Source organism: Coloeus monedula (genome assembly GCF_965178545.1).
Source record: "Coloeus monedula genome assembly, chromosome: 7".
NCBI classification, from domain to species: domain Eukaryota; kingdom Metazoa; phylum Chordata; class Aves; order Passeriformes; family Corvidae; genus Coloeus; species Coloeus monedula.
The window spans coordinates 10,706,912-10,721,244 of NC_138787.1; the positions used below are offsets into that span (position 1 = coordinate 10,706,912).

At 38.9% G+C, this 14,333-nt stretch overlaps 1 protein-coding gene across 1 annotated transcript in view; it reads right to left on the reverse strand.

The window, feature by feature from the left end:
• HECW2 (HECT, C2 and WW domain containing E3 ubiquitin protein ligase 2) overlaps positions 1 to 14,333 on the reverse strand; it is a gene marked incomplete at its 5' end in the record, with an annotated part of 102,849 nt that overhangs the window by 4,037 nt on the left and 84,479 nt on the right. Inside the window, 7 exons of the mRNA XM_082285485.1 lie at positions 4,139 to 4,251; positions 5,631 to 5,716; positions 6,483 to 6,597; positions 7,003 to 7,149; positions 7,727 to 7,856; positions 9,583 to 9,681; positions 11,733 to 11,885. Of these exons, the coding sequence (XP_082141611.1) occupies positions 4,139 to 4,251; positions 5,631 to 5,716; positions 6,483 to 6,597; positions 7,003 to 7,149; positions 7,727 to 7,856; positions 9,583 to 9,681; positions 11,733 to 11,885 (843 nt within the window). The remainder of the gene's footprint in view (positions 1 to 4,138; positions 4,252 to 5,630; positions 5,717 to 6,482; positions 6,598 to 7,002; positions 7,150 to 7,726; positions 7,857 to 9,582; positions 9,682 to 11,732; positions 11,886 to 14,333) is intronic.

Here is a 14,333-nt window from a genome sequence, read left to right on the forward strand (position 1 = left end):
ACAAACCCTCACTGAAGCTGAAACACTCAGTTACAGCCTTGTAGTGTCATAAAAATATCAGGCTGAAGATACGTGTACACAGCACACAAGGTCACACTATTATTATAAACATGGTCCAAACACCAAATATGCAATCACTTTAAAAAAACCTAGCACCCTCCCCAAACACAGTACACTTAGAAGGACACTGCTGCTACATGCTGTGTAGCACAGATGGCATTTCCCCACCCTGTATTCCAGGAGCCTGGTAAAATTTCTGCACCCCGCCATCTCTCCAAGGCTCCTGGAGGAAAGCTTTCTTTAAACTCCTCCTTTGCCTTCCCAAAAACCTTATAAAATAATATATGTGATATAGATTAAATTATTTCATTTCCTGCAGAGTACTTAAAAAAAAATTGAAAATATTTTCTTTTGAAGAAAAAGACCAATTTAAGCCCAGCAGCAAATGGAACTCAGTAATCCCTTGAATTCATTGTAGAGCATTGAAGACTCTTAGGCAATTAAGAGCCTAACCACAAGCTTCTGCTGCATGGGGCTGACAGCCACTCATTAGAACTCTGGATCATGCTGTGTGGGCTGTAAAACCACAAATTATAAAAGACACAGTATATAATTAGCAAGGGATTCATTACAAACTGGTTTAATAGTAAGCCAGCATGTTGTTTACATTTATTAAAAGAACTGAGTTTTATCTTATTTTGAGGGCAATTTTGAAAATGGAATCCCTTACTGTGGAAAACCAAGTAATTAAAAAAGACAAAAACAAGAGTTTTGTCTTTGCAAGCAATGTATGCTTTTCTAACCCCAGCAAACAACTTCCTAAGTCCTTGAGAAGAAAGCATTTTTTCCTTCTGGGTAGTATTTTCCCATTCCAACATTTCAAACCACATGGGCACTGACTGTTGATCTTCCTGGGCTCGTACCTTATGACAAAATGAAAAACCATCTTCATTTCTGAAGTCTAGATTGCCGGATTCCCAATTACTCTCCCTTTCATTTTGATTACCTTAGTAAAAGAGGGTGACTTAGGCTTAAAATTCAGTAGTCAGACATAAATATCGTTTTCAAGTGAATCATCACATGCATGAATAAATAATGTACAGCAATGAATCTGGAATCAATTTCTCAGCATGGGAGTGAATTGAAAGAGTAACAGTCCCTCCTGTAGCTTAGTCTAATCTGCAATACAGTGCAAAAGAAGGAAGTGGAAGTGGCATTGGGGTATCAGTAGTTAAGCTAGACCCATAATAATCAATCTTTTCAGGGCATTTTACACGCTACCTAGTTAGTGTGAAAGACAGCAATACAAGCTGGGCAACCTGGCATGTGCCTCACAGAAATCTCACTATTTGGATTCAGCAGAACTGATTACACAGCAGTCAGAACAGTGGGAACTAGGCAAACATCTAGTGAAAACTTTCATGTTTACATTCACAGCTGCTTAGGCCACAGTCACATACCTAAGTGACTATCCTAGCTGCCCTTTGTGTCTCAGATCAGGAAGAAGAGATGGGGATGGGTACTCTTACATATTTTCAGCACTGCAGTAGTGTTTTTAGAAACAGAGGAAGAAACAAAGTCCACTGACTTGTTAAAGCCTCACATTTGCCACCCTCACACTGAGCAAACTATCAAATTTCACAGGCACTCCTGCTAAGAGGGCAATTTGCAAAGTACAACACTGCTGGGAGTGAGTGATGGTGCCTTAACATAAATGCTTTAGTTATCTGAGAATCAGTTAAGTCACAGAGTCCTAGGGCAGCATTCCCAGCAGATCCAGCGATGTGTTTGCACATGCTGGGCTTGTTTGGAAACCTCTTTAAAGTTGCTACTTGGGGTCGTAGTTACCGATGTGTTACCTCCAAGCCAGCAGTACCCAGTGTTTGCACAGGGAGTCTCTGAGGCTGGTGAGACCCAGGCTGAAGCTGCACTGCACCCAAGAACTACACATACAAAAATGCCACCAGTACTTTTGGCTTGGGGCTTAACTCATTTAAGCACTGACATGGAAGATGTTTCATTTTTTATGAGGTCAAGGTTCCCCATGTGTGAATACCAGGAACTGCTTGCTCATGATGACTGTAGATGTTTGTCACACACAGTTGTTTTTAATTTAATTCTCACATTTGTATGGTAAAAATTATCCAGAGAGACAAAAATCAAATGTTTCCTAACCAAGGGAAACATAAGTGAAATTTCAACAAATGCTACAATCTCTTAAATGTGAGGAGTTGGCATTTCCCCTACACTTGATGAACAGCCTATGATAGTAAGATTCTCAGCATGTTTCCCCATATTGCACTTTAGGAAGCAGTTTTATTCTAAAGTTTATTACAACCAAGGCTCTGCATAGCCTTTCCAGAGGAAATTCTGAACATCCTGTTCTGGCAGGTCCTGACCGTTTCCATGCTGCAAGCTGCTTGCAAGCACCAGGAATTTCAGCTTCAGAGAATATATGGAAAAACTCACACAATCTCTTTTCTTACTTAAACTCACAAAAAAAAAAAAAGAAAAATCTTGAATTTTGAACTCAGAAATTATTTTTTAAAAAGTCACAACTTTTTCTTTGTAAACACAATCAAAGCTAGTCCATGGGCCAATCATAATCAAACTGTAAAGTAGACTTACTGGACTACAAGATACTACTAGGCCCCCAAAAGATGTCGCATTTGATTTGAAATAGCAATTTTCAGGATTTGGATTTCTTTAATCCTTAGTTGCCTGGCTCTCATTTGTGCTGTAAACAGGGAAGATAGCTCTGTTTAAAGGCCACTTGCTGTGCCTGTGGATTTCACAGCACCACTTCTGTGTGCGTGACCTTCTCCATGCAGTTCTGATGACAGGAGCCAACCCAAGAGATGTCTCTGCTTCTGACCTTGTGCTGGAGGAAAAACCTACAGTTTGTTGGTCAGAGAGACTCACTGTGTCTCTGACAGCCACCCTGTGTGTAACATGAGACTCTGAATGCAAGTTATTCCTGAGGCATCTTGTTTATGAGGAGTGGGCTAAGATTAGGGTTGCGTTTCCTCCCTGGATGAGCCCAGCCCAAAGCTGCCTCCAGAGGCTGTACATGGTGTACTAAAGCTGAGGTCTGATTAAGTAGAGTTAGGTTGCCCACGCTCTACACACTAATCTGTGTCTAACCACTCTTAACCCATTCTAGAGGCTGCAGAATTACAGAGCTGGGTGAAAGAAAATCTCCCAGCTATCAGTCTGATCACAGCAGAGAAAAGACAAGAACCTGTCATTTTTTGTCAATGAAGAAACCGAGCTGAAGGTGTTTTTTCCATTATTCACATGTTATTAGCCTAGTCCTGGCATTGTCACCATGGTCCTTTGAAGAGAACTCTTCTTTCTGCTCTAAAAATTGGAAAGTTTAGAAAAACCTTTTTTTTTTTAATCTTGTCATCCTACTCCTCTAAACCTGCCCTACCCAATATAAATTGCAAGGGCTTGTACAACTCAACTCCTGCTTTCATATCTTAGACTCTCATGCTGTTCCTTTACCCTCTTCAGCTATTTCAATTGATCTTACTTGTTCTCTTTGAAATCCTCACCTTCTCTTGCCCCTCTTGCTGCTCCTCAAGTGAAATGACTCCCTCCCGCCTCTTCTGCACTCACAACTTGCCTCTTCAGTGTTTGTTAACACTTGACATCAGACCAAGCATAAAAATTGTATCACTAAACTATACTATAAAGCCTGTGTCTGATGCAAAAAATATGATAGTAGCTTTCAGTCAGACACAGTCACAAGTGCTATTTCATTTTAATTCATATTAATTTTTGCTCCTAACTTGTGAACTGCATGTTCAGTAAATAAATACTTGCACATTCAATCAAATGCAACAAAAAAAGTCAGAAGTAGCTATCATTCTAATATAATTTTCCATGAGAAAAACACTACAATATGGATGTCAGCCTCAGTTACACTGCCTTGTCCATCTTAAGAGACCAAAGCTGAGTTCAAACCAAAATGGATGCATTAGACACTGCAACAACGGGGAAGGAAATTTTCATGTAAGGGAAGGTGTATTTGCATATTCAGTTAAAGCCTGTTAATGTTTGTCAAACAGCTTATCTGTTACCCCAGTGAGTGACACTGTGAGGCACCCTGGCATTAGTGCCCACAGAGCTGTACCTTGGAAGGGCAGTGATCTTCCCCCACTTCTCCACACAGAAGCGCCTGGGCCCATTGCTCCCGCGGAGAGAGGCAAAGCCTTCGTAGGGAATGCTGGACGTGCCTGTAACAAACTGCCAGCACAGACACACATCAGCACAGGGCCTGCACACACGGGGTGGCTGAGACACTCTGACACCAGCACATCCACCACAGCCCAAGCCCTTATGGAAAAGCATTTGCAAAGCAAGGAAATTCGTGAGGCACAAGCAATAAATGCTGCTTTACGTGGAGACTAAGGGCAAACAGACCATTTCCTGGCAGGGCTCTAGAAGAGGCAACTTAGCAGATTAATTTCCTCCAAAGGTTTTCTGCTGCATAAATACTGTAGAATAACACACTATCAGTATCCAATTACTCAGACTTAAGCCTAAGTGAGTTTTTTGCTGCCGTTTCCTGCATTAAAAGGAATTAATACAAAAGTAGTAATGTCTGGTGGCTTCGTGTTATGCTTTTCTGGCTATGTGGATTTCCATAGCTTTATAAACCAGATTTAACTACTGTAAGAAAAGGACTAAATTCTGAAGGTGAAGCAGAATGTCCACTGACATTTGCTGAAATATTGTCTGGTGAGCAGTTTTATTTACAACCTGTCAGGAACAGATCAAACATAGCTTTTGACAGATCAGAGACCACTTAATTTGCAATGACCTGGATTTTATAAAAACTTGTGACTAACAGATGTGATAGGAACATGCAAGCAGACATTTCTGTCTCTCCATCAAATGAGATGACCCACACTGCCTTTTACAGGCCTTTTTAAAATACTTAAACAGATTCAGAAAAGAAAATTCTTCGTAATTCAGTGATCAGAATTGACAAATTCTGAATTGTTAAAAACAGTGGATTTCATATTAGATCAAGAACACGGTATGGGTTGCAGTGGAGGTTTGTCTGTTTCTTTACAGATAGGATGGATGTAACCTGAACTTAAAAAAATTAACTCAATAACCCACGTGTATACATATTCTTCTGTTAAGATATTTTATCCTTCAGCAGCAGGGTGACTGGAACCTGCAGGTTCAGTGAAAATGGAATTGGACTGACTTCAAGGTTTCCATCATTATTTTCTAATTTGAGGCCTTGAACTTCCATATAAGCTTTCTCCTTCCTAAGCTGTATAAATACCATTAACATTCCTACATAATAATATAACCAATTACACGGTCTTCCTTTTCTGTCTTTGGGAGTCTTAATGTACTTTTAACCAAACAATATTAAAAGATTATTGACATCAACCATTGTATCTTAAATGTATTTTTTAACTTAGAAGTCTATAAAAATAGCTGTGAGCTTCAGTCACTTGAAATTATTACATTTAGCCTCTGATGCAGGTTGTTCCCACCAGCAAACATCACCATAATTTCTGGGTATCATAAACCAGGATGGAACTAGTGTAGCATCAAATTTTAATGATATACACTATTTTTACACAGATCAGCTGATTTCTTACCTGTAAAAGTCTTAGCCGCTGTTCATTGTTGAACCTTTCCACAGCAGCCCAGAACCACCGAATTACGATGTGATTGTCATGATAACCTGGTAAAGCAACAAGAGCTTTATACTTTTATGTGCTATGAAAGTAGGGGAGAGACTAGTTAGTAAGCTTTGCCTAGTTTGGCCCTAGTCACAATAGTGCCATATTCTTTATCCAATTGCAGCAAAAGGCAGGAGGTGAGAGAAAAATACTCCCAAAATGCTTAAAAATCCTAAAGGCAGAGAATGAATACACTACAACAAGAAGAGAGATCCCTTATGCAAGCATTTCTTCCATTAATCAGTCACTAACAGGAATGCCAATTCTTGAAATATTCCCATGCTGTGCTATTTATCTATCCAAAGCTACAGATGATGCTGCAACCATTACTCTCACAGTATCTCACAGTTCCCAAACCTTCTGTTGTTCTCAAATTATCTCAACTACCAGCCTGCAGTTACTGGGATTGCTTCTAATTTCCTGAGGACTTTCAGTGTGTAAAAAAAAAGAGGAATATCTGACTAAGAATGTTCCCATTTCCATTTTTCTCCCAAGTCTGGGTGATACCAGTGTGCAGCTGAGCACGGTACTTTCTGTGGAGAAGAGTGTTCTGTTGTGCTGTCTGGGCAAGAACAGCCATGGAAGGGCTGCATGGGGATGCAATGAAGCAAACTAATGGACAAATTACCTTCTCCTAACACTAACTTAACCAGAGAAGTTCAGAAGTTACTATAAATGTATCTCATGGGATGGTTCTTTACTGTCTTGCAAACTGGGTAGTTCCAGAGCCCCCACCACGCTCACTGAACAAGTCAAAATTGAAGTTACCTCCTCTGTACTCTGTATTATTTCTCCAATCACTCAAGTCAATTTCTGCTGTTCCAGCTATAACCAGTTCCAGTTCTCTGGCATCAAATACAGACACCAGTCTTGCATCAACCACCTGTGAAAGGAAATAAAATGCATAGCAGCACTTCTTCCTGTACTGATTTGTGCCTCCCCATAAAGTCTGCTACTAAGGTATTTACCAGGTATCATTTCTGTCACAAATATAATTCAGGCTTTTTCTTTTTAAACAAACAAGTCTCAGAGACCCAATGCAGAAACAGAGCAAGGATTCAGTGTTAATCATACAGTGATCGAGAGTATTGTCCAGTACAAAGAAAATACATAACCATAGACTTTACATAAATCACAAAAAAAAAAAACATTTACCCCCTCCCCCTTCTTCCAGTATCTGCAAAGGCACTTCTGATTATATTTGGGACCCCATACTTAGGAAATGTATACAAGGAGAAAAATATTTTGGAAGGAGAAAGAAAGTAAATTTAATTTTGGAGCTTTTTACCTCATAGAAACCACGAACTAGACTTTCTGTTTGTTGTACAACTCCTCTCTCAATTCTCCATTTCACCATTCTTTCTATGTATTCTTTCTTGTTTTTTTCAGTGACTGGGATATTGGCACCTCCTGGTTTTAGTTCCCGTTCTGTGATCTTAGGAAAAAAAAATAACCAAGTGACAACACAGTTATTATAAAGACAACAGCAGGAATTGTAGTAATTTAAATTTTTAACTTGAAGTAATTCCTCAAAATCACTAACCAAGCCTGACTTTAGCAAAATGGAACATGTAAAGTAAGAGAACATACAAAAATAATCTTTTAATAATATTTTAAATTCCATTTAGCCTGAGGAACCTTCATAATTAGTAGTAAGAATAAGTTGAGAAGAAGAAACAATCTTTACAGTGAAGTTTTCAGAATAATACCTTAACAAAGGTGTTGTAATACCTTTGAATGGCAACTTAGCTGCAATTAAATTCAAGTAAACTACCTCTAGCAAAGCAATCCTAAAGTCTGGTATTTCAGATACTCTCCAGAAAATCTCCTTGACCAGAAAAACGCGTTTGAGCAGGTACAAATAATTCCTCCCTAGATTTCAACATTGGTTTCCCCAGCTGGAATTTTTTAAATACAAGTTCAAAGCAGCATGCAGGGACACTCATTCTTCTGTCCAAATAAATGTTTATCTAACAGCAGAATGCACCAAGGAAATTAAGAAACTTGCACACCTGCCCAAAAACTTCTTCATTTACAGTAAATGTGAGATCTAGGATATCGTGTATATCATTGTCTTTCATCCACTGCAAACTCTGGTGAAACTCCTCGTCCAGATATTCCAGGTCACTCAGGTCACAGAGTCTAACAGAAGAAAGAAGAAGAAAACACACAAATACAGATGATGGCTGCAGCCTGTGCTCAGTAACTAAATTCAGCTAGGACAGTCCTGAAAAACAGACTGTGAATGGGAGCCAAGAGAAACATCAGTAAAGACAACTCATTAATAAAGACTTCAAATCTCTGTTTATTTGCCTGGTAACTGCAGGCACTGTGTAACACAAAGTAATTCTGTAAATATACAAAAGTCCAGAATTTAATTTGAAGACATGAAGCTTATGGTGAGTCTGCCCCATGTTTCCTGTGAAGCATATTTAGGAATTATGAACATACATACATTACAGAGATAAAAAACTCAAATAATAAAAGCAATTGCAAGGTTTTTTAACAAGCAACCAGTGTCCTTTTTGTTTACGTGGCTACACTGCCTCATCTCTCATCATTTGTTGAACTGCTTAGACATCAAGCTTACCACAGAAAAACCTTTTTACCTTTTGCCGTACTTTCCCTTATCTTATCCTTCTTTTACAAATCCAGCTCGTAAGCCAACTGTCCCTTGCTGTCTTTAACAGTTACTATTCCAAGCTTTGGACATGTCATCTGTTACTAATATTTAATACCGTGGTGGCAATTTCTGCCCTTCTTCTTAACTCCTTAAATCCTTTCCTGTGAAACAGGACAGTGGGGCTATTCATTAAGGAAGGTGCAGGGTTACCTGCCTGCTTCATTCCTGGTCAGCATAAAGCCAGAAGTAAGCCCTGCACTTGCAGCTGGATGCTCAAGAAGTTTTAAGTGACATCCTGCAGGAACAGCCCCTGTAACATCAAAGCTGATGGATTGGCCATCATGTCCCATCTGCAGAGACAGTCTGGATGGCTCATCAGTTCTGAGTAAAGCAAAAGTTCAGGGCTGGGATGAGGAAGTTGCGTGACTTAGGCTGTGTACAAAGGTGGCTGCCCCTCATTTTTAATTTTACTGTTTAGAGAATCACCAAGTTAAACAATTTAATTTGGCAGCCACACAAAGTCCACCTGGGGTAAATCCTCATTCTTATTAAAATGATGCTGCTAGCATTTAGGTATTTTTAAAATATATGTGCAGTAGGAATGGATTAATTACTCCCCACTACTCGAACATGCAATGTTTTATAGGAAAAAAAATGCTTCCAGACTTCTCAAAACCAGCTTTCAAATAAAAAGTAAAGCACCTTAAGTTCATTATGTCTTAGGTTCCAGACACGCTGAGCAAGCACAGCTCTCATTGTTTCAGCCAGAACAGAAGCAGTAGTTCTGGAAACCAAGTCTGAAGTATATCAAAGTACAGCTCCTCAAAATGGAGATTGCCAACAATCAGTCTACCTCTGAGAATGGATGGTGCGGTCTAAGTTATTAAGTGATTCATATCTTATCCTGTGAGTCACTACGTGACAAATGAATAAGAACTCTATTAATATTTGGAACAAGCCCACAGCATTTCATTGTGCATCTTCAAATCTAAGATTTTGTGGAAGAAAGCTGGTTACAGGGCTAAAACAAAACATGAGGTTCTCATACTGATCAGAAACAACATTCTGAGGTAGTGGAAACAAGGAAATTTTTCAAAAAATTCATGAATTGAAATCAATTTATTAAGTTGGAAATAGTGGCCTGTCTCCTCTGTCAATCAAACATCATAAATAATCCATACACAAAATGGCATCATTGATGGGGAAGGCACCAAACAAAAGAGGAGACAGAACAATGCTACTCACATTCGGAGGAGGGCTTTATAAAAGGGTCTTGTAAAAAAGGCATCCAGCAAATACTGATGTATCAGAGCAAGACCAAGAATTCGACCACTAAACCTGAACCTGGAAGAGAAAGAGTTACAGTTGTGATACTGAAACTTTGTGGTTGGTACACAGCTCTGTCATCAAAACTTGCATGTATTTCCAAACAGCATTATTAAATCAGACAGCTATGTCTAAATTGTGGCATTTTTTGTTTATTTCTTGGGTTTCTTTAACATTCTCAGTCAGGCACAGGAGAAAAAAAATTTAAAAAAGCAATTCTGCAGGGTGTGGAAAATCCCTCAGATACCTAAGTTACAACTGCTCAAAAATGTAAAATCCGTATTAACCCAATGAGCCCCTGCCAGAGCAGCTACTTTATAAAGGCATTATCTCCCAAAATGAGAGCCACTGTCTATTTTCATTTCACACCCCTACAGGATTAACTTGTTTTCATGTTATAGAGAGGCCAAAGGTTTTGCTACTTTCCCAGCCTGACAGTTCATGCTGCCTGTCTTTCCTGCTTACAGTGGCTCCTTGCTCCCTCTTCTGACTGTGGTTAAGGAGTTCTATGTATATTTTCACAAACAGTGCCTGAAAATTTTATTATGTATTGCAGTGCTCTCCAGCCCTATGTCAACAGGATCTAAATCTCCTTGTCTCACCTCTCTCTTTCTTCCCCTATTATCTTCATTTTGTTGGATATGTAAGGAGGAAGTTTGCCAGGGTTGAGACCAAATGACAGCAACCTTGAAACAGGAGGGTCTTTGCTAATATTCCCGTGAGAATCAAGATCCGTTGTGAAAACTCTTCCACAATTCTAGAACTAGATCAAAGTCTAGTGTTTGTTTTCAAAGAAAATGTTTCTTGAACTTTCTGTTTATGTATCCTTTACAACATTTTTGTTCTTGGAAAAATTAGGGCTTTATTATACCTGCTTGTACAATGTTTGCAAGATGGGGATGTGACGTGCAGGGCCTTCCCCTTTCCATGCATAAACTGCTTGTCACAGCTGCATTTTCTGAATTCCCCCTGGGGCTGTACAAAACCAGCATTCCCTGAAAGAGATCTGGGTCATGCCTCCTTCATTCCCAAGGTCTCTGGTCCAGCACTGCAGAAGCCAGGCATGAAAACAAAATGCTGGCAGAAGCTGCATAGCACATAAAGGTTTTCTCTCACCTCTCTGCCAGGCTCTTCTGCCTTTCCAATAGAGCCTATGCCATTTACTGTTGAAGTATTGGAGTTCAACAGGCAGGTTGCTTCAATTAACTGAACTGCCAATAAGTTAATTTTCTGTTCATTTGTAAAATTAGTAATGAAATTCCCCTCTGATACTCATTCTTCATAACTGGCTTTCAGAAAATAACTCAGTACATATCTGTTCTAAAGAGATGAGCAGTTGTCATTCCACTATTAATGTAATCCAACTACTTACACAGCAGAATTCTCTGTTAATAGTCACAGCACAGCTTTACAGATTTATGGTGATGCCATAGCTTAAATCAACTGAGGGTGATTTAACCTGGCTTATAATTGTGAAAATGAGATTATGCAAAAATCCTCAATAATTATTTTAGAAGCATGGGTCTATGTACAGACTGTTTCAAAGCTGAATGATCAGCAATCTTCCCCCTACCCCCAATTAAGACATCACCACAGATTTCCTTCCAATAGGTATGTCAGGGTTTTTCCACTGAGGAGATCTCTGTACTCTTTAGGAAGACTCAAACAAATTAAATACAGTAATACATGCCTGAAATCTCCCTTAATCTCCTTAGCTGACAAAAAGTCAGTGTGTTACTATTTTTTCTTGTTTTTTTCCTAATACACAAGAAGTTAATATTGCTTTCATGAAATGACTGCTAATGTACAAGAAATGCAGGGAGTTGTGTTGTGAGACAATCCCATGGTACACGTTCCAAATCATAATTTTGCTGACCTTATGAGAAATAAGATCATTTAAAAACCACAAGAGAAACCAAAATCAGGGAAGTCTAAAGAAATGCAATTATTTTGCTGCTGGTTAAAAAGACTAGATTCCATGTTACATGTCTGAGCACATCTGAGCAGCTGTTCTACAAGTGGGAATAACAGAAAATGTATCTGAAAAACAAAAAGAAAGTAACTCTTACCACTCATGGTGATTGTCTACAAAAGCAGACATGGGACTTATTTGTACTGTGTAGGTATCATTGGCTGAATATTCAAACAAACCATAATACGGATTGAAGAGCTCCCTGGACACCAGGAAAAAAAACTCTCTTGATGGTCCACTGTAGTCCAACCTTTAAAGAGAAACCTGACATTACTATGAAGTAAGAAACACTTTTTTGAATCTACATTCCTTACACTATATTTCGATTAAAATTTCGTAAGATTTTAACCAGAACCCTTAACCATGCAGGTTGCCTAATGCCAAAGTATGTAGAACTCTCAAGGGACTATTCTAAAATGGAACAGCTTGGAGGACTGGAATGAAGTCCTCCATGTGGGCTGCTCTCAGAAAAAAGCTTTGGCTCCAGCTGTAATGGCCTCTTTGCCACAGGAATATAACCAAATAATTGGGGGTGGCCAGGGTGGGGAGGAGGAAAATCATGAAAAGAGCCAACATCAGACTTATCTGCATCTGACAAATTAACATTGAAAATAGATAATGGGCATATTTTGTCTTTGCAGACTTGCAACCACAGGACAATTTGAAGGATAATATTTCTGTTTTCCCTAGCAATATAATCTGAGACTACTTCAGTGATTTATGTTTCTTGGTCTAAACTTTCTTGTCTGTCTTCCAAACTTGAGTGCACTTAAATGTCTTTTGGAGAGTGCACTTCCTTTGTTGGTTTTTTTGTTGTTGTTGTTGTTTTCTTTTTTCCCCCCTATTTCAAGATTCCAGTACTAATGAATCTAAATAACCCCGTCTTCCTGAACGATAAACAAACTCATTGCTGACAATGCACTGAGACTGAATTGTGACATTATTCTGCAGGTCACCAGTGAAATGAGTTAAGTATGATGTTAATGCTCTGTTAGAGTTGGAGAAAAGTAGGGGTTTTCCAGTGGGGAACAGAGAATATTATAACTCTAACAAAGAGACAGAAAGATACATCTTTTATAGATAAAAGATTTAATATTTGACTCAAGCACTAAGACAATGCACAGACAGAAGTACCACAGAGAAGGTCAGCTTTCACATAGAACTTCTGCTGGGAATGTTTTGGCTCATAAACTTTTACAGAAGACAACCATAATGAGAGCTGTTTTTGAGGATGAAGCTCTCAGGAAGGTAAAGGCTGGGTGCCATTATCAAGCTGAGGACAAACCCTCTTTCCCCAGCTGAATAAAAAACATTTTCCCTTCAGTCACTTGGAAGCTTTTCACTTCTGTTAAGCTTCAGCAGTGAAGTACTGAAACAGATCCTTACCCTGGCAAGAAGCGATAGATTCCATCAACAAATTACAAAAAAAAAAATAATAAAAATGGTTTGATACCATGGACAACTGTTGGATCTTAATCTTGGCACAAATATCAAGTAAAGGGTCATCTAGAAGGCTCTTGCAAACTTCTGGGATAATCAGACACACTATGAAATCCTAAGATAGAAAGGAAACTGTGTGCTTGACTATCAGCCATTTCATACAGCTCCCTTTGTACGCAGTTACTGTGAGTCATGTTAAATAAATCAATCATGAGAGTCCTGCACTGCCAGTCAGATTTATCCTACAATTAAAGGCTTGGCACAAGGGCGAGAAAACTTCATACAAGAGGTATGCAACCACACAACAGCTGCAACTGTGGGGCATTTGGATATTCAGGAGAGTAATATGTTGTTGGCAACATGACTCATGTCTCCTAGGAAGCACCATTAATACTTTAGATTTACCATTCTTAAATGCAAAGCAGCTTCTCCTAGTAGTTCACAGAACTTAGGAAAAACAAGGAACTGTATTCTTTCCATCTAAATTTTGGTAAGGTATCACCACATGAATTATGAGTGTATAAAAACCATTAGATGAGCATCACAACTGATGAGTGTAGACACTGAAGGTTTGAGGAAGATAAACATTATGAGACTTATGATAGAAATCACTTGAACAGCAATAACCATGTCTGAGTTGCCCCACTTACACTAATAAATCGATAATTACTAAAATGTTGTATTATGTAAGGATTTCCTTACCCATTACTTGACGACTTACATCTCTTTACCGAGAGGAAAAAAAAATGCAAAAGCAAACCCCTACTTAAAATCTTAAAAAAGGAGGAGCAAATAGGAAACAATTAACTTTCAGTGTTCCTCCTCTCCTCCACCCTGACCTGTCTTTCTTCACCTGGCCAAATGAGTAGTTTGATGTGATAAATATCCTTGCACCATCTCTGATGAAACAATACTGTTTGCACACATCCTTTCTTCATTAAAAACACAAATTTGTAAATAAAGGATTGACGTCATTTTAGTTTGACTTTGCTCTTAATTCTTTTGCATTAAGGCTAGAGTCTTGTGTAAAGCTGGATATAATGGGGACAGGATGTGTCACCCCCATTTCCAGGTCACTCTTCATGTTGCTGAGTGGTGAAATGCAAAAGTCTGACGTCTGATGAAAGGAGACGGTGTATCTGAATCCATCTCTATCTCATGTATGATTTAAAAAATTTCCCTTTCATTTTTAAATCTGAGTTGGGGCTGTAGCTGTGAAAGTAAAGGCTGGTAGAGGCTGTGTAAAACAGGCCTCACT